The following is a 19,420-nucleotide window of genomic DNA, read 5'->3' on the forward strand; positions in this document are numbered from 1 at the left end:
CATGTATATCCCCTAGTACCTGTATTAAAAATGCTTTTCACTGCAATAAAAATCACACACAGTCACAGGGATAATGAGGTTGTACTTCCATGCTACGTTATTGTACGGTAGACTGGTTCAAATCCATAAATACCCTAGTGATTGATCAGACATAAGTTTTCTTTGTTTACATTGTATTCAAATTGTTCTTTGTAGAAAGCAAAGAAGTAATATGTCAACAAGACCAAACAGTTGTTGTCACTCGACCAAAATATTTTATCGGCAGCAGTGGAAGTGTGTGGGCCTCTGACTACATGATGCTAAGGTAAGATACGGTACATGTAATATGTTAGTATCACAAAAAATTACTGCACTATGATTTCTCATCACAGATCTGACAAAGGCTGAGATCAGCAACTGTCAGCTGTGTATGTCACAACCTCATGAAAATGTTATAGATCAGCATCATCTCATCGAAGCTCCACACAGTACCTGTAACTTTTTGCGTTTTTTTCACAAATTTTGTTTTGTGTATTCACTGCAATTTCTTGTCAGTCATTTTTTTGTGTACAGTGGAATGGCCATCACACATAAACACTTAAAACAGGTTATGTTTATGAACAGTATATTTATATCTTAGGGTCAAGTTGGATGTAGAACAAAACTACACAAAAAAAATTGCAAAGAGGTTGATAGTGGCCTTTTAATGACATCTGTGGCTAGTTCAGATATGCTGCTGACTAAATTTGAAGTTTGACCAACCTAATATTCCGTTATGTGCATCCTATAAATGCACATATCCCACTTTTGTATATTTACTTGTATTCTTTTCTTTTGTAGGATTTTTCTGCTTGGTTTAAATAAATTTTTCTTTTCCTGTATTTCATAAATAGGAGAGAATACCTGGCCTATTTGAACCTGAATGTCAGCATGCAAGCAATCAACAACATTTTGTGCACAAATCCATGACTCCTTGTTTAACTTCAAAGGTATGTTTAAAGCTCTATTAGCTGTACATGTATCTTGTGATATCATTTTGAACAAATATTTTTAAATCAAATGTAGCTTATTCAAAAATCCTTTCCAATGGGGGTGACCATGAAAGACTTAGGATTTGCAAAACAACCTGGATTTTAACAAAGAAATAATTTTTGGCTTGCAAGCCAAATATGGCCACCGCCACCAGCAAGTAAGTATGCATAAATGGTTGAATTTTATAGATCCAGCCAGTGATTGAAATGGGAACATTTTCAGAGGTTATATTATTTAATTATGAGAATACAAAATGTATCTTTGAAGATTGGGTAGTATAGTCCAGTTAGCAGTTACTGAGGCTTTAACTATAAATTCATAAAGTATCTGAGTGTTTCATTTTCCCAAAGATTCAAATCAACATTAAAAGATGTTTACATAAGATAGCTTTGTATTTATCATCAGGTAAAACTTTGTAGGTGTCAGTTCTGCAAAAAAAAGTCAGTGCAATGTCTTTGATGTTTTTTTAGTATTTTTTCTTGACATCTGTTTCCATCCTGCACTTTTAACAGTCAGTCTTCCTATCATCTATAAATACAACCGTGAAGGATGATGTTGCCTGTGTTACATCAGATCAAGACTGTATTTCATGATTATGAACATAAAAGACTTAGGTGGCTGTGTTGTCAGTTGACTCAAGCTGTTGAGAGATGGAGAGAAAACCATACCGCTGATAATGAAAGACTTGATGGTTTGTCTGTTGAAGAGCTAATAAAGGATGCAGAGTGTCTGATTGAACAGTTAAGGTGAGAAAAATATTGTTCTCTGACATGTATATGTGGTCTTGTGTTTGTGAATGCAAAAGTTTATCAACATTAAAGGTCAAATTACAGACAAAATAATTTAGCAGTCACACTGATTACAGTTTATTGGAATTGCTAGTGTGACTTCTGATGATTGAGTTGGAGGGTTATCAGTCGGATAATATTACCACGCAATCAGTCATTAGCAAGACTATAGCTAAGGCACCGGAACATGATTCCCATTTGCCAGAGGACCAGGTTAGCATAGCAGAATCACAAGCTAAACCTAGGGAATCAAATTTTGCACAGTGCATTTCCTGGGTATATGAAGCTTTTGGTAGTGACTGTTCTAAGCCTCAGGCACCTGCTCAGATTGAGTCAGTCACTGCTTCGGAACTGTCTAATGGCCCAGAGAAGCAGGTTGCTCACAGGTCATTACCCATTTCTCGAGTTATCACTTCAAACCTCGAAAAGTTAGGAGAGAAGTAACAGGAGAAGTACAAGATTCTAACCCTTTACCAATTGGCAAGTATCCATGGGCAAGGTCTAGTTTAAAAATAAATATTATAAGACTCATGCCTCTCTTTTTTCCGGGGACTCCCGCATTTGGATAAAGACGCCTCTACTGTGGATAATCAGTCATCGTCTTTTAAGACCATTCCGATTGATATGCCAATGTTTCGCCAGCTGGGTGACACAGTTAATATGACCATCTATGCAGCATCATATATTGACTGGCTTTTGGGGTTACATGTAACTGTGCGTGAATTGCAAGCTTTGCACCTCCCTGATAAAGCTAAGCAGTCTCTCAGGGCACTCGCTAATTCAGTGATTCATCTCTCTGAGTTTGCTGTCCGAAATCATGTGGCCTTACATCTTATTGAACGTGACGCATTTTTGAGTCGCCACTCCGTTCAGTTGTCTGATGAATTAAACGGGAAGGCTAGATTAGCACCTTTCTCCCCGAAGAACTTGTTTGCTGGCACTTTACCAGACCTGGCCAAACAGGCTACCCAGGAGTGCCAAATAATGCTTGTTTATTTGAAAGGAATAAACAGAGGTGAGTGGTTCAAAAGCTACTAACGTGTCAAAACCCACAAACAAATTTAAGGGTGGAGCCACAGGGGCCAAAGCATGCCCACAGTCACAGAAATCGTGTGCTCGGCCTTTTAACAAATCAAATCGGGGTAAAGCTAAGAAACTTTTCCCCTCTTCTACTCCTGGGGGAATGGGTCACCCCAACCAGCAATCCTGACGGGCTCCCTCCCCTCCCGTCCTTACCATCACCGGACATTCCAGTGGGAGGGCCTTTCTGTCAATTTGGCCCAAAGTGGGAAGCCATAACAGACGACCTTTGGGTATTGAATATAGTAAAGGAGGGTTACAAGCCAGAGTTCACTCATCCCCCCCCCCCCCCCCCCCCCCCCCCCCCGGCTTGTACGCCAGTACAGTTTCGCCCCCTCAACACAACACAGACCCCGCACCTCACTGAAGCAGTTCAAGAGTTGGTGTCCAAAAATGTAATAAGACGTGTAAACCCATCCCTGGAGGGTCCAGGGTTTTACAACCACCTGTTTCTTGTGCCAAAAAAGACAGGAGGGTGGAGGCCAATCCTAAACCTTACATACCTCAATCGTTTCTTAAAGGTAGATTCCTTTCGGATGGAGACAAATCGGTCGATCCTAGCTGCTATAGAACAAGTCGATTGGCTAATTTCGATCGATTTGAAGGATGCATATTTTCATATTGCAATCCACGAGGATTTTCGCCGGTACTTCCCTTTTATAGTAAACGGACTAGTTTACGAGTACACGGCTCTACCCTTCGGGTTGGCAACGGCACCACGCGTTTTCACCAGAGTAGTACTTGCAGTGGTTGCTTTCCTACACAGGCAGTCAGTCAAAATCCACCCTTACTTAGACGACTGGCTTCTTCCCAACAAGGCCAAGGAAATTCTCTTGGAGCATCTCTTGTTGACCTGGAACACTCTTCTCCGCCTCGGTTTCATACCAAGTCTGGAGAAATCGTCTCTGACACCGTCGCAGGACATGGTTTTGTGGGGATGAGACTGCACTCAGACAGAGGCATAGTATCACCGACTCGAGATCGCACAGACAGACTCCTGTCTCTAATACGTGATATTCTCCCACAGCCATCAGTCCCTGCCAGAATATTATTAGGCATAATCGGGACGATGGTGTCCATGATAGTCATCGTCCCATGGGCTCAACTTCGTTTACGCCCAATTCAGCTGTACCTCCTGTCAATGTGGCGGCCAAATCGGCATGCCATAACATATCCGATCCCTATCAGACCTGCCCTGCGTTACCACCTACTATGGTGGGAGGACACAGAAAATTTACAGCGGGTGTTTCGCTGAAAACTGTCAGGCCCGACAAGTTCCTTTTTACAGATGCGTCTACCACAGGATTGGGTCACATCTGGACGATCTGTATGCAGGTCAGTGGACAGTGGCCGAGGGCAGGAGGTACATTAACTGGTTGGGGCTGCAAGCCGTTTTCTTAGCTCTTCAGCGCTTCGTCTCCAAGCCCAGCATCTGCCAGGCAAACGAAACCACATAGCGGATGCCCTATCGTGGAACTGCTTAGTGCAACCGACAGAGTGGGCACTACCTCAGACCATTGTGAACCAGATATTTGCAATTGGGGAACTCCAATGATAGACCTATTTGCGTCATTCAAAAATCGCAAGCTCCCACTCTTTGTGTCACCGATACTGGATCACAGAGGCTGAGAGCAGTAGGAGTGGACGCCCTATCAATGTCTTGGGAGAACATAACAGCATACGCGTTTCCCCCTCTACCACTTCTACCACTAGTACTCAAGCAGTTAGCAGAGGAGAGGACAATCATAACTCTAATAGCCCCATTGTGGCCGAAAAGGCCTTGGTTTCCGATACTATTAGATCTGATAATAGATTTCCCTTTGAAACTGCCTCAAAGAGAAGATCTGTTATCCCAGGGGACACTTCTAACTCACCCGGAACCAAGCGTGTTCCACCTTCACGCGTTCAAGTTGTCGAGCAAGCCCTCATTGAGAGAGGCTTTTCCAAGGCAACTGCCGCCATTATCGCCAGACCACAGCGAGCCAGTACTCTGGCAACCTATGAAGACAAATGGCGGAAGTTCTGTGATTGGCGTGGTGAACGGAAGATTACTCCAATCAAAGCCTCTGTAGAACAGTTAGCAGAGTTTTTTCTTTTCCTCTTTAGAGACAAAGAATTTTCTCCCAGTACGATTGCTGTTTGTCGTACTGCCATTTCAGCTACCATTAAAGGCTTAGGAGGTGAGGACTTTGGTCATAATAGTTCTATCTCTGCTATGATCAGAAACTTCATGATTGAGAGACCAGCGAGAAGAAAATTGGTCCCTCAGTGGAGTTTGTCACTGGTGTTGCGGGCTCTGCAGGAGCCCCCGTTTGAACCGCTACATACTAATAGCCTTAAGGCTCTAACATATAAGACTGTGTTTCTTATAGCCCTGGCGTCTGGTAGACACAGAAGTGAAATTCACGCTTTTGGCATGGACGAGGGCTTGCTGGCTATTAGCAAAACGGAAGCTGTTTTGCGCACTAGACCAGGTGTCTTGGCCAAGAACCAAGCACTGGATTCAGTAGCGCAGCCTGTTATCACAGGGTTATCTCTAAGTTTTATTTCAGGCGGCAGAAATAAAATAACAGGTGGCTGATGAAGAGCGAGGGAGCGGAGCGGCCGAGCGGGGCGAGGGTTTGGGAAGGGGTGACTATGTGTGATTGTGCTTATTTGGTGACACTTGAGCACCTGATTTTCTTTACAATTGATTACCAAAGATGTTGTTAAATTGTATGAAAAGTAAGGTTTTTAGCATCTCATTTCTCATTTTTTGTGTACCTTTATCAGTAATCATAACCGTCGATGGATGCTACAGCTAACACACAGCATCGTACGCAGGGCTAGCGAGAGAGTTGCCGACATGGACGGTTATTTACGAGAAGTGAATAAAAGACTGGCATTTTTGGAAGCGATCGAGTAGCTGAGGTAGGCAGGGATACTTGGGCCCAAGAACGCTGAATTTCGGCAGTAATTTGGCTTTTTACGTCAAGTCCCAAAATGGATTTGAAGTCACCGACCCTGCGTACGGGTCTTTGCAGGGCTGTGGTGAGCGGGGCGATTAGCTGTAGCGGAACACACAGCATCGTACGCAGGGCTAGCTACCGTTTATTTTGTTGTTGCCAGCACCATAAAGTACAGGAAATAAAACAGAATGCCGAGCACATGACAAGTTTATGAAAATTCGTTTTACGACAGCCTTAAAACGATGCCGTCGGAGTGAACGAAATTCGTTGATCGTTCGTGCATCGTCCGGCACGATCACGATGTTGTCTTGTTGATGGCATCAGCTCGACATTATACCCGGTACAATCAGCAAATACAAAAATTCGCTTGGTACATTTTAAGAACGCATGATTCACTTACGTTTACCTTTGTCTAATTTTTGTTTTTTCGTGAAGTACTGCTGAATATCGTTAGATTTCTTTTTGACACTTCCGATCGCTCGCACTCGTCCTTCAGATGCGCCATTGCGTTTGTTGTTTGAGAAAATTCACCTTGACCTCATGATCTATGACCCGCTCAGAACATGCTAGAGGGCGCGAAACAAAATTGGCCAATCACTGCAATGATTACGTCGTGGTGAGATCTTGTTCTATGTAAATTTCTATGCATTGAAAAGAGTGAGTAAGAACGCTTAATCTGATTAGTACGTAGTACGTGATGCATTTCTAGATTGTATGTGTTTACGGAAGTACGACGTACGAGTTTTATCGGGACATTTTGGCAAGTTTAACGTCGTTTTCTCTGTTATTTCAGACATACGGGCAAGGCTTCAGTGAAAATGCGACATATAGTACTTTACTAGTGTGACACCAGCCGGCAGGTCACGTGCATTTTTGACTTGCCAGACGGCTATTTTCGCCGGCTGCCGGCTCTTAGCGAGAACATCAAAGCACTTGACACACTCACAGGCCCTGAACCACAGGAGAGAGTTTTGTGCCCAGTCCGTGCCCTCCGCTGGTACTTAAAATGGACTGAGCATTTCGAGCAGGTAGAACTAGACTGTTTCTACCTATTCCCCCGTCTCCTAAAACAGATTGCTCAGCTGCCGACATATCGAAGTGGATAGTTGCAGCTGTACGCTGGGCATATTCGGAAAGTTCTTCTACTAATTTACGACTTTCAAATGTGACCGCTCATGAGGTTAGAGCCCTGTCAACATCATGGGCTGTATCAACTGGAGTGCCTGCAGATGAAGTCATTCTTGCAGGAACTTGGCGGTCAGCTAATTCCTTCATCAGTTTTTATTTACGTGACATGGCCTCGGAATTAGAGGGTTTATATTCTCTTGGCCCGCTGTCAGTCAGTCAACAGGTAGTTTCAGGCAAATAATTTGTCCCAGCCTCCTAAGGTCTGTGGAATTCTGTTGTTTGTCCTATAAGTACAAACAGGTACATGTAGGTAATTGGTGACAGAATCGATGTTTAAACTTAAACTAATTTCTGTCATATAATTACCTGTACCTGTTTGCTCCCGCACTTCTCCCCACAGTTTTGTGTGTATTTTTATTTGCCGTGGGTGTAATTTCCATTGGTTGTTATTTTCTCATGGTAATTTTTGATTTATTACCCCTTTTTTCTGGATGGCTTTCACCTTCAGGAAAGGTTGATACTTGCAGTGTGCTAGTGAGTTCACAATATGCTGCAGATTAAAACTGGTGTATCGTGGGTAATTATTCATAGACCAAGGGGGGTTTGAGGCGAGATTTAAAGATCTTATCTGCGGTTAGAGAGCAGTTAGGGAAGAAGTCCTATAAGTACAAACATTTAGGTAATTATAGGACAGAAATTAGTTTAAGTTTAAACATCAATTATATAAAATACTTGAATGTTTCTTTAGGATAAGTGTGGTTTCAATGGACTGAAGTTTTGAAAACTTCACATTCACTCTGACATATGCATTTGATATTTGTGATTACAGTGCATCATGTCGGATTTCAGTTAAACCAGTCTCACTTAGTGGAAGTGTTTTTAGTAGATTATAATAATATAAAAGTTTTTGAACTATCTGTTATGTGAATATTGCAATTCACATATGTACATCACAAGGTCTTTTTTATTTTTGTTGGACAGGTGAAATCTCAACTGAAAGAAGTGATGCAATAATATCATTTGGAAACAAGTACATAGTAAAGGAAGATCTTGGCAGGAGGTACATAGAACACTTACAGTACCTAAAAACTATGAGGGAGAAAAGAAGAGCACAGAACCTGAGACAGGCTGCAGAAAATCTAGAAAAATCATATGGAGATATAGACTGGAAACAATTTTATGAAGCAGGACAATTAAAGTCACTAAAAGTGGGAGTACTGAACAAATATATTCTGGAACATAATCTTGGTAATGTAAAGAAGTTAAAGAAAAAGGACAAACTCAGACTAATAAATGCCCATATCGCTCAAAGTCTTGTGCAGTCTGTCATAGTACCTGAGGTCAGGAATAACAGAGGTGGCAGTGAAGACACTGACAGTGATAATGACAGCATCTCTGTGGAAATGAATTCTGTGAGTGGTGACTCAGAGAGTGATATCATTTTGGCTGAAGTTGGTAACTCATCTGATAGTGACAGTAATCAGGCAGACAAAAGTGAAGATGATGACCTGGTAGATGACCAACTTGTACAGTTACAGCCAGTCCTTCTCTCAAGATATGGAAGGAGAACAACAGCCTATTGGTCAAGAAACTTCTATGGGGACTAAGTTTGATCATAGGAGAGCACATCTGCTGGACCTTTTTGCCATTTTCCAGTATTTTGATGCTGTGTATCTGCCTCAATCTTGTCAAAATTGCCAGTGATTTACAGGTCTTGCTGCCTATGGGCATATTTTGGTTGACAAAGGAATTCTTGTATGGAATGAAATGCAACTTTCAACAATAACAATGCTGACTGTGCACACACATGTTTAGGCCATGTATGTACCGGTATGCTTTTATATTATCATGTTTCAGGGAACCAACAGATTTCATTTGGTACTCAGAACGTTTTTTTTTACTTGAAATGCTTTGAGTAACAGGGGAGGGTCACCTATTTCAGTGCACGGATAAGGGGGAGGGTCACTAATTTTTGTGCAAGAACTTTTTAAGGGTTACTAATTTTTATGCAGTGGTTTTTGAAAAACACCGGCCCACCCCCCTGTAATTTATGTCTAGTCCCTTATTTGAAACGGTTGTTTTTTTCAAGGTCGAGACACTTTTCAACCTGGGAATGTTGTTCAAGTGAACGGCGAAGACGGCGTGTGTTGGCTTGGAAAAATTCTTCAGGTTGCTGAAGATTCCGCTTGCGTTCAGTGGTATGAGCAGGGTTCGAACGGAAAATACCATCTACTCTATTTGAAAGGCCGCGGTCGTAAACCATACACTGATACGATTAGCACGGAGTCAATCATCAAGAAGGTCAAACTCAGCCATGGTAAATTAATTGAAGTAAGTACATGCCTCGTTTGTGAAAAAAGATTTGATCTTGGCTTTACATACACTTTCATAAATTTCCTGTCTTTAACTTCGCTGTGAGCGATGTCCATCCATCTGTCAATCCGTTCATCATCTGTCCGCGCGCATTTCGTCCGTCAATAATCAGTGTTCTCCCTAGGCCCTTCAAGCATCACGTCTCCGTGACGCTTGCCTTGATTGCCGTGACGCTTGCTACAATGCCGTGACGCTTCAGATTTTTCCCAACACCCTTGATTGACAGCCCCATTTGACAGCTCAGTGTATTCATTGGGACATCTGCCAAAACTAGCCTTATCAACATCGTTTTTAGTCCTGAATAGACTTTTTCGTGTCAATTGACGAGCCTACATTAATCAATTGACACGTACATAGGTGTTGAAAAACACCGGACGAGCAGCACATCGGTGTGGCCGTGACTTTGATCATGTTGGTTGAGCGCCGTGTTAATGGCCGTTTATCGTGGGGGCATTTACAGTGACGTTGACGCCGTGAAAATGCTGGTGGTCAAAGCTATCGGTCAAAATAGCGACCCTCAAAAAGGTTTATAAGGCGTCTATACCTGATGACGGTTAGTCTACATGAAATCTCCATGGCAGCATTGCGAATGTAAATTTGTATTTTAATTATTTTTCTGTTCTTGTTGTTGAGACAAACGGTGAAAGTATCAGAGCAAAAGTTTGGATTAACTTTTTGGTCGCGAAATGATGTCTACTGTGCCATGTGACGTAAACAGGTCGGGCGATTTCCAAGATGGCGGTCGATGTGTGGGCTTTGAGCGTTTCGCGCTGTTTTCAAGTTCAGGTCTCGTTTCAGGTTCGCTAAGGAGGCAAGTTATTAAAACGACAGGTGTTTCATGATTTTGGTGACGATCATCCGTGTAAATACGTCTGAATTTTCTGTTATGGTAAACCGTAACAGTTCCTCTATTCATTTGGACCGTGACCGTAACGTGTTATATGTGCTCAAAAACTCGCTGGGGTACACAGCCCTGATTGTGTGGCTTCGTTGCTCTGTATAATTTCTTAAACAAGTGACGCAATGTTTCATCGCAAATGTTTCTCCATGCAAGGAGAGTACGAGTTGAATTTTTACAACTGAAGTTGGACTCTTGTATGAATTTATTGCAGTTCATGGTGCCCCTGATATGTATGTTCATGCAGCAGAGTGTAAGTGAAATAAAAGGCATATTAAATGACTACAATTTGCAGTGACTGTTTTTGTGTGTGTATGTATTTAAATATATGTTAATGTATGCAAATTAATTATGTAAATTTTATGCAAAAATCCGACATGCTTGCCCTTGATCCTAGGGAGAACACTGATAATTAACCTCTTCTCTGAAAATGTTGAGCTGATTGCTCTGAAATTTGATATGATGGCTCGTTGGAATTACTACAGTTGTATTATTGTAGGGGCAAACGTTGGAAAGTGAAGTGTGTAACAAAAAGTCAGCATTGTTAGTCAAAACTTATTGAGAGATGATAATGACGGTATTTAGCAAGGATGTCTGATTTTCGAATAGGGTTGTGTTTTGTGGAATTGAAGTTAACACGAGTGTTTGTCAGTCTTAGGAGAATTTGGAGTCACTTTTTGTGCAATTTTGTTTACGATGCAAATATAATAGATCACATGGTATAAGGGGTAAATTGCATGATCCATTGGTTTATTTTTATTTTGAATGGTCGTAGTTGATTTTATGTAGAGCACAATAATACGAGTCATTAAAGGTGTGAGTTGAAGGCCAAATCAAATAATGTAGTAGTATTTTTTCAGTGATAACAACAATGTTGTTATACAGCTCTTCGATCATGAAATTCATGCAACATAATAAAGAACTTGACTCTTTAATGTAAAAAGATGAGGTCTGTTATGTCTACTGATAACATTTTACGGGCAGTTTGTTGGTTGAAAAAAAACAATAATGTATATATGAAAAGTCTGATGGGTAATCCAACCTCCATGTATTGATGTAGCTTTATTATTCACATAAATCTGTATTAATAACTACAGCTAGCAAAATAATCACAAATGGCGTACGTTGACCAATTCAAAGTTGACAAACCTTGCTATGTACATTTGAAAATACTGTGACATACAAGGCTACGTTCACAAATATTGTCAAAATTATCAAAGTAAATACAGTTACTGCTCAAAGTTGCATATACGACCTGTTCACTTTGGGCATCTATTCATTAAAACTGGCTAATTGAATTCATGTGTCCTATTTTCACATTCTATAATTTTGGAGCATGCTTGTGTCACTTTCAGGTTTATACAGAAGTATTTCAGGCTGGTTCAAAGACAAATGTCTTTGACGATTGGCAAGACAATGCATGTCCAGATGTGTCAACTCCGACGATGAGCAAGGTCTTTGCGAAGGTCGAGGAGAAACAACTAACAAAAATGACCCCGATAGTAAAATTAAAGAAATTAAAGAACGACAAAGATTGTCGTGTCGTTCAAAACCGAAGAGTATCGGCTCCTGACGAGAGAGGACTTCAAGTTGCTCAAAGTACGATCGATAATAATGAAGGATATGGATGCGATCGCGGAAAATTGAACGAAACTTTCAAAACCCACAGTCCTTCGACTTCAGATAAAAACAACCCCGTGAGTGAAAATTCAATTCATACTTTAGATGAATCCGACATCAGCCCCGGATCAGAACATGATACCATCTCTTTAAGCTCAGAATCCGATGAAGACCCGACGTTTCAGCTGCCAAAATCAGATGTATATAGTTTCACTGACAGCAGCTGTGAGAGCAGTGATTTGTCAGACGATATACCAACGATCCCTTCGGTTTCCTCAACTACCCAAAAAGACTATGAAGACATTCTTCAAGTATCTGGAGATGAAAGTGAGACCAGCAGTTCATGTTTTTCAGATATTTTTGCACTGGATTACCAAAAGTCATCAGCAGGTGTAAAAGACACGGAAAATACTATCTCAGCAAGAAAATTAGACAGTAAGAACATCAAAGAACGGGACATTTGTATACATGAAAGTGGGGAGGGTGATGATAGATGTGAAAAAAGCAATAAGGAGAATAAAAATGCACACAAAATTACACCAAGTCACGGAGATGTAGGTAATCATTCAAGCAATTGCGAAACACAAGGATATGACTCTCCAGAGGGCAGTATAGATTATTCCCCAACCGACAGTGAAAGGAACTGCAGCAGAGAAGACATTGATGATAATGATAGTGAGGAAACAAATCTTGAAGATGGAAAGGTACGATGTGGCGGCGACGATGGTCATGGTAATGGTGATAATGATGAGGAGGGGGGTGACGAAGAGGATGAGGAAGAGGAGGAAGAGGAAGAGGAAGAGGAAGAGGACAGCATACACGGTGTTGATGATTGTGATGGCGATGATGACAATGATGGTCGTGGGGGTACATCCAACAGGTGCAATGATTGCAGTGATGCTGATGATTATGATGGTAATGATAATCCCGTGTATGATAATAATTATGAAGACATGAATAACGTATCAAAAGGCATTAAATGTTCTACATCGAAATCTACTCAATGCGGACCTGGTGAGAATTCCCTTCATCAACAAAAGCACTCTTCACATTCTCCTAAATTTGAGAAAGAGAGACGAGCTGCACTACAAGGAAACGATAATTCATCGAAGGCCCGTAGACGTGAAAATAGTGTGGAACGCGCTGACATGGCCGATGGAATCTTCTTTCCAAAGTGAAACATAGCTCCAATGACCGGCAAAGAAAATCTGGCAGTAGAGCTGTGAGACAGAGAATCTATAATAAACACAAGCCTGCCTTTACTGTGGAAAGCTTGTTACAAAAATAAGCAAGCATTTATTCACAGTACATAAAAAAGAAATCGATGTCGCAAAAATCGCTTCACGGCCTATAAATTCTTCGGACAGATGCGTAGGACTAGACTTGCTAAGAAACAGGGGGAACTTTTACCATAACCAACGAGTAAAGGCAGAAGGTCGCGGAGAGCTCATTTTAGTTCGACGGCCAACGAAGATCATTGACATTAAAGCCTACGGCCCATGCCCCGCTTGTCTGGGCTTTTATCACAAAGATGATCTCCGTAAACACCAAGGTACTACTGCGTCTGCCCAAGAAAAGACGAAAACGAGATAAAAAGCTCTGCCGATTTAAAATACGAAAGCGACATCCTTTGTAAGAAGGATTCCTCAGTAAGTAGTGCCTTAAACAAAATATTAAGTGGCATGAAAACAGACGATATAACTGAAACAGCAAAAGGAGACTCTCTCATTTGTCGTCTTGGAGAAAATTGGCTTCAAAAGTGCTGTGGCGTTGACAGTAACAAACGCAGTACTATGTTTCGCAAAAATGAGAGAATCCGGAAAGTTGCTAAAAAACCTGAAGAAGCTGAATTCTGATGTTAATGATATGGAAGGATTTCTGCGTCCAGAATTTTTCGATGATATGGTAGAAGCAGTGCTACTAACCAGCGGTCATAGACAAGACACTGCAAAAGACACAGTTTCTCAGGGCACCAATATAAAACCGTCATTATCTCTGAAGTTGGGCTATAATATCAAAAGGCTTGCTGAATTAAAAAGAGCTTTGGCGATTCGAAAGGGAGACATAGAAGCAGAGCGTGATAGTAAGAAGTTCTTAGAATTATACTCTACAGAGTGGCATGAAAAGGTAGCGGCATCTGCACAGGCCGAAATGTCGTCCCGAAAATACAACAAAGGCGATCATTTACCAGAAACGGGTGATATAAAGAAATTGGTGTCCTTCCTCGAAGCAAACATTGCAGAGTGTGTTAAGGAGATGACATCACAAGCAAATCCAAAGAGTTATAGAAGATTACAATCTCTGGTACTAACCCGAATGGTGGTGTTCAATAGGCGGCGAACGGGCGAGATGGAACAATTGCCGTGAGTATTTTACTGGACAATAGCACAATACCTGTAACACAGACACTTGTAGTGTGTCCTTTGACGTGTACTAGAAGCAGTATTGCGTTTATTAACATGTGAGTGCATGAATTGCCTTCAAAGAATTCTCTTGTCTATTCTGTCATGTGTTTGATAGAAAGAAGTGAAGAACTGATATGTTTTACTGGTTTAGTGGTTCTTTATGCAACGTTTTTAAATTATCTCTAATTTTAGTGGCCACGAACTTTCTTACTATCTATAAGGAAGGATATTATTAATGTGTATGTAAGTAATATGGTATTACGGTAGTCTTCTGCGTTCTACGTTGCCTAATAATCTTCCTGTTCATGAAAACGAGACTGTCAAAGTCATTGCAACTAATACGGGAAAGCTCGTAAACAGAACATCTTCACATAACTCCCAAAATATATATCCCTTTTCGGTTAAGTAGGCATAATGAAAACCTCCACCTAGTAAAAAATGGTTATATTAGAGTGTTGATTGGTCAGAACACGCAACCGGGCAATCAATCATTTGTCATATGTCGCTCATTTTGACTTCCATCACTTTATCGAGCGAAATAGCAAGAGAATACATGTTGAAATACGGGTTGAAAGGAATGTAAACGATTATTTTTTGTTGTCACTACCTTCCACTACGGAAACAGCTCACGATTATTATTGATATGGAGATTCCTTGCAAGTATTTATTTTCATGAAGAGGGAAAAACGCACATTTCAACACAATGGCGAAATCAGAAGAGAGGTACGTTTTTCGCCTCAGACGGTACTGCAGCTGAAGCGTTTGACATAATTTTTATCTTGTGAATTGAAAAGCATAATATCTGAAACATCGTATTCATACACGTATTGAGGTGAATCTATTGATGTGCCTTTGAGAAAGATCGTAAAATATGTAGTGCATTTCTAGGTAACATAGCAAATGTGTTCTAAGTGTCTGTGATACTGACGTAAAGTTTACTCTTGCTAGGTTGTCTGCCTACATTGAGAGACCCGATTGGAAAAAAGACTCAATGAACGAAGTACACACAACGTTATCAGCGATGGAAAAACACCTGCTTAATACGCTTGACATGATTCATACCCGCGGCAAAAGGGGGAGGAAGGTTGCTGCGATGATACCCGAAGACTGCAAACAAGCAATGCAAATCCTCTGTGATCAACGTGAAATGGCAGGCATTCATGAGCAAAATACATACTTCTTTGGGAGACAGAACACTAAGACTTCACATATTCGAGCGTGTGACTGTTTGCGAGAAATAGCAAGAGAAGTTGGGCTACGCAAACCTAATTTAATAACATCCACCAAAATGAGAAAGTATATCGCAACTGTGTCTCAGATTTTAAACCTAAATGACATGCAATTATCGTGGCTGTCAGACCATTTAGGCCACTCAGTAGCAGTCCATAAAAATTTCTATCGACTTCAAGAGTCCACAATAGAAATGACAAAAGTTGCTAAACTTTTACTAGCCATCGACAAGGGACAGATCGGATCATGCCAAGGAAAATCGCTCGATGATATTTCATTCCAAGGTGAGTTTTCAAATGAGAGGTAAGAGAAGGGTTCTAATTTCAAGTTTTCTTGTTGAAATACAAACCAGGCGCTCTGCATATCCATGTGCGAGATGTTCATTACCCCAAGAAGAAAAGATCAGAAAGTTGTCTTTTGCAAACTATAATATTTAAATAGCAATCTCTAACTTTTGATCAGTGGAATTGGTTAGTACGGTGTTGCCAGTGGAGTGTATAAGAAGCCAACGAGATGGAGAAATTTTCTCTCAGACCATGTATACTGCAATTGAAAAATATATTGAATGTATAGTCCTTACCTTACATGGATTAATATTATATTTTGACACCCTAACGTCAATAAGCCATCTCTTCTGGAATCTCAAATCCATTGGGTAAACACATTTTTAAAGTTAACCTGGGCAAATAACATCAATTTCTTGGTTTAAATTAAGAAAAAAGTATGAAAATGTTTGGCACGTCACATTTGTGATTGATTATTTTTCTTTGTATTAGATATAATGTTATCGGAAAATAATGGGCACTCTCCGTTGGAGGATGATGAAGATGTAAATGCAAACAGTTCTGAAAATAACGATGTGGAAATGGAAAGCGGGGAACCATTACTACAAGCGGCCTTTGGAACAGGCAGTATGTTTTCTTTGATTAACGTATCAAGAAGAGAGAGAGAGAGAGAGAGAGAGAGAGCATACATGTAAAACACAATTGGAACTATTTTGTGATTACAAGATGAACAGAAAAGTCACAGAATATGCTCTCTCAGAGATCATAGGTTAACATCTTCACAACTCTATACCTATAAAACTTTTCATTGCTCTTGAAGCAACGTCATTAAGTAGAGAGGCAACGGTTAGTTGCCATGATAAACAGTTAACTGAAGAGGCGTACCCACTACAGATGATCAGTCAAAGTTAAATAAAATTTTTGCAAGTTTTGCTGAAGGTCGAAAGTAAATTTGACCCGGAATCTAAATCCTGAAAATGCATGTTAATTTAAAGGGCGGCCATCTTAAAACTTATAACTAACCCCTGCATGTAGCACCACCTTCGAGTATCTGTAATTTAATCTCTTTGTAACTTCTAAGATTTGTTTTATTAGGAATTTTCAATTATGCTTCATTACTTTTTTTATATTTTTTACTTTATAATTTATATTAATTGCCCAGTTACTATACAGTCATTGTCATTTTGGCTTATATGAGCAACCTAGTCCCGCAAAAAAACCCCAAAAAACCATTAAATTACTTGAAATGGCAATTGTCCTTTTGGTGTCATATCTCGAGTCATATTTGAACATATAAAATATTGTTCTTTCCGTGATTTCAATAGATAAAGCATTTCACACTTTGATAGTTTAGTAACTGTAGTCTAATACAAAATCATGATCATGTTACAGGATCATCATCTCTAAGACCGAACAGAGACATCGGAGTGGAGCTATCGAAACAATATCGAAAGAATGATTCCCTTAATCGTAGAGAGTTACGTCGTAGTCCACGGAAGCATTCCGGTATGTCGATGAAGTTGATGAGATTAATCCTAGCTTTAATGTATTAGTACTGATATGTGTCATTTAAAAAACAGGGGTCACCCTATAAGATAAATTAATGTTTTTGTTTTACTTTTGTACAGCATTATCATTCAAACAATCAAATGACGACAATAGACTGGGGACATCAAAACAAAAGTGTTCTAAATTCTTCGCAAACCAAGTGGAGCTCCGTAGAAGTCCACGGAAACACCCCGGTAAGTTAATTTGCTGTTTCTAGAAGACAGTAGATTGCATCACACAAATTTCAAGGATTGTTTAAGTCTCTGGTGGTCACATATATCCCTATCAGCTGGTATATAACAGACATTTCCAAATAACTTAATTTAATAATGTGAATAAGCTTTCTGTCGAAATGCCTGAAACAAACATTGGTAAAATCGGAGGATTTTTTATTTTGGAAAAAAAGCCTATTATTAGATATCTGACGTCTTGCAAACCAAGCAGTGTCATCAGTTTCCAATTTAAAAATCGATTGCAAACGTGACATTGATGCATTCTTCTCCCCTCAAGATCACAACCTTTGCGCATGATTACTGAGACCCTTCTGGTTCGGAAAACAGTCTGACTAAATTCTCAGTGATCATTAAGCATGAAGTGACACAAAAGTGTTATATGAACTAGAATTTCAACGTTATATAGCCAGACAATAGACATGGAATATCAAAAGTGACCCAGCGGCTCTATAGTTTTACCAGATGGTAAGATCAGCGTTCGAAATTCACGCTAACCCGCTAGCCCCAGACCAGCTGTTTTCATGCCGGGCCAGTAAGTTGTGAAAGAAGCAGACCCGAGTGTCCTGCTCTAAATAAAGAAGGGGTCAGCAATTTTTAATACTCTTACCCTATTCTGTTAAATTCTCAAGTAATCAAACCGCAAAATTTAGGAAAAAATTGGCAGGTAAAATCTCAAAGATCGAACGGTGAAATTACTTAGCGAAAGCCTTTACAGCTACGCATTTCTCGCGACTTGCGAGGTTGTTGGCGCTACTCAACATCTTCCATTTGTTACACGTTGGGGTCACGTTGGGGTAGGTTCGAGATTTCGTTTAGTCAAAATGGCAGCATTGTTTTGATGAACCTCGCCTCGCGGGTGAATATCAGTAGCGAGAAAGATGTACAGGTATTTGAATATTGAGCCACCTACAGCAGGGCCCCTGTATTTCCCTTCAAGTAAAAATTCCGTATTATGCCCAGGACCAGTTGATTTCCTTTCGGGCCAGTGAATTTTATAAGTCACTGGCCCGCTTGGCCAGTAGCGATTTGCATGAGTTTCAAACACTGGGTAAGATGAAATGTTTTGAATGAATTTTAGTATGTTTGTGTGTTGCAGCGTTGTTGTGTGCAGTCGTTACAGGTTGTGGAACTTTGAAGGACGAGCATCCATGTGCATGGAAGTTTTGCACAGTCGAGTGCGAGTTTAATACAGTGAGTGTGAGTTTGTGAAAGCAACAGCATTGTGACAGATTGATCGTGGAGGAAAAGGGGATCAATCATAATGTGTGAGTATTGAACTTACAAATGAGTTGTGAGAGAGAAAAACCAGAAGAGCTAAGTTGTTATTGCAAGAGACATTTACAATGTCACCCAACATGTGTACACTAGTATGCCCTGCAACCAATCAACAACGGTTATGAACTTTACCTCACAATAAACATTGGGAGCCACCGTCTCAGTTCAAACACATTAGCGAGAACACCACTTAAGGGCACGGCCGTATATAGTCTTATTTATTTATTTATTTATTTACATGTATATATTTATTCGCATATTTGTTTGTTAACTTTAAGGTTCTCCTTCGAGTCAAGATTATGCATATCGTAATGACCGGATTCTGTCATCTGGACAAACAAATCAGAAATCAAATGGGAAGGAAAAAGTCAACTCAAAGCACAAGTCTAGGAAAGGCGTTGGTGAGTTCAAGCTCCGGATTTAGTTTCTTATAGACAATAGACTGTGGGATACTGTGTCTGCAATACTTGAAAGTGACCACACATATGGAAAGTGTTAATAATCAGTCATTGTTCTTATATTACGAACCGCGGTAACGATTGTAGCTCATCAATAGTGAAATTGGGGAGGGGCAAAGTATTCGTAAGCCCCAAAGGTTT

The 19,420-nt window shown here is 40.4% G+C and overlaps 2 protein-coding genes across 3 annotated transcripts in view; both read left to right on the plus strand.

Annotated features, from left to right (window-relative positions):
- Positions 1-879: 879 nt before the first annotated feature.
- Positions 880-13,628, plus strand: LOC139121613 (dentin sialophosphoprotein-like). 2 transcript variants are annotated; one of them, XM_070686657.1, is made up of 6 exons: positions 880-968; positions 1,524-1,757; positions 5,652-5,789; positions 7,937-8,775; positions 9,045-9,286; positions 11,582-13,628. In XM_070686657.1, the coding sequence occupies exons 4-6, from the start codon at positions 8,763-8,765 to the stop codon at positions 13,022-13,024; spliced, it is 1,698 nt and encodes a 565-aa protein (XP_070542758.1). In that variant the 5' UTR covers positions 880-968; positions 1,524-1,757; positions 5,652-5,789; positions 7,937-8,762; the 3' UTR covers positions 13,025-13,628. The 2 variants fall into 2 exon arrangements, with proteins under 2 accessions (XP_070542758.1, XP_070542756.1); XM_070686655.1 differs by lacking the exon at positions 5,652-5,789.
- Positions 13,629-13,654: 26 nt separating this feature from the next.
- The window catches only part of LOC139121614 (uncharacterized), a 10,057-nt gene continuing 4,291 nt past the window's right edge, over positions 13,655-19,420 (plus strand). Inside the window, exons 1-6 of the mRNA XM_070686658.1 lie at positions 13,655-14,209; positions 15,200-15,765; positions 16,258-16,392; positions 17,158-17,271; positions 17,394-17,507; positions 19,100-19,222. Coding sequence (XP_070542759.1) covers positions 13,713-14,209; positions 15,200-15,765; positions 16,258-16,392; positions 17,158-17,271; positions 17,394-17,507; positions 19,100-19,222 — 1,549 coding nt within the window. The 5' untranslated portion in view covers positions 13,655-13,712. The remainder of the gene's footprint in view (positions 14,210-15,199; positions 15,766-16,257; positions 16,393-17,157; positions 17,272-17,393; positions 17,508-19,099; positions 19,223-19,420) is intronic.

The sequence above is a fragment of the Ptychodera flava genome, chromosome 21, assembly GCF_041260155.1.
Source record: "Ptychodera flava strain L36383 chromosome 21, AS_Pfla_20210202, whole genome shotgun sequence".
Classification (NCBI taxonomy): domain Eukaryota; kingdom Metazoa; phylum Hemichordata; class Enteropneusta; family Ptychoderidae; genus Ptychodera; species Ptychodera flava.

What these genes read in the sequence shown, in the direction of transcription:
- LOC139121613 (XM_070686657.1), top strand. An exon ending in GCCATGGTAAATTAATTGAA is followed by an intron (nt 9,287 to 11,581) that starts GTAAGTACATGC and finishes TGTCACTTTCAG; the next exon opens with GTTTATACAGAAGTATTTCA.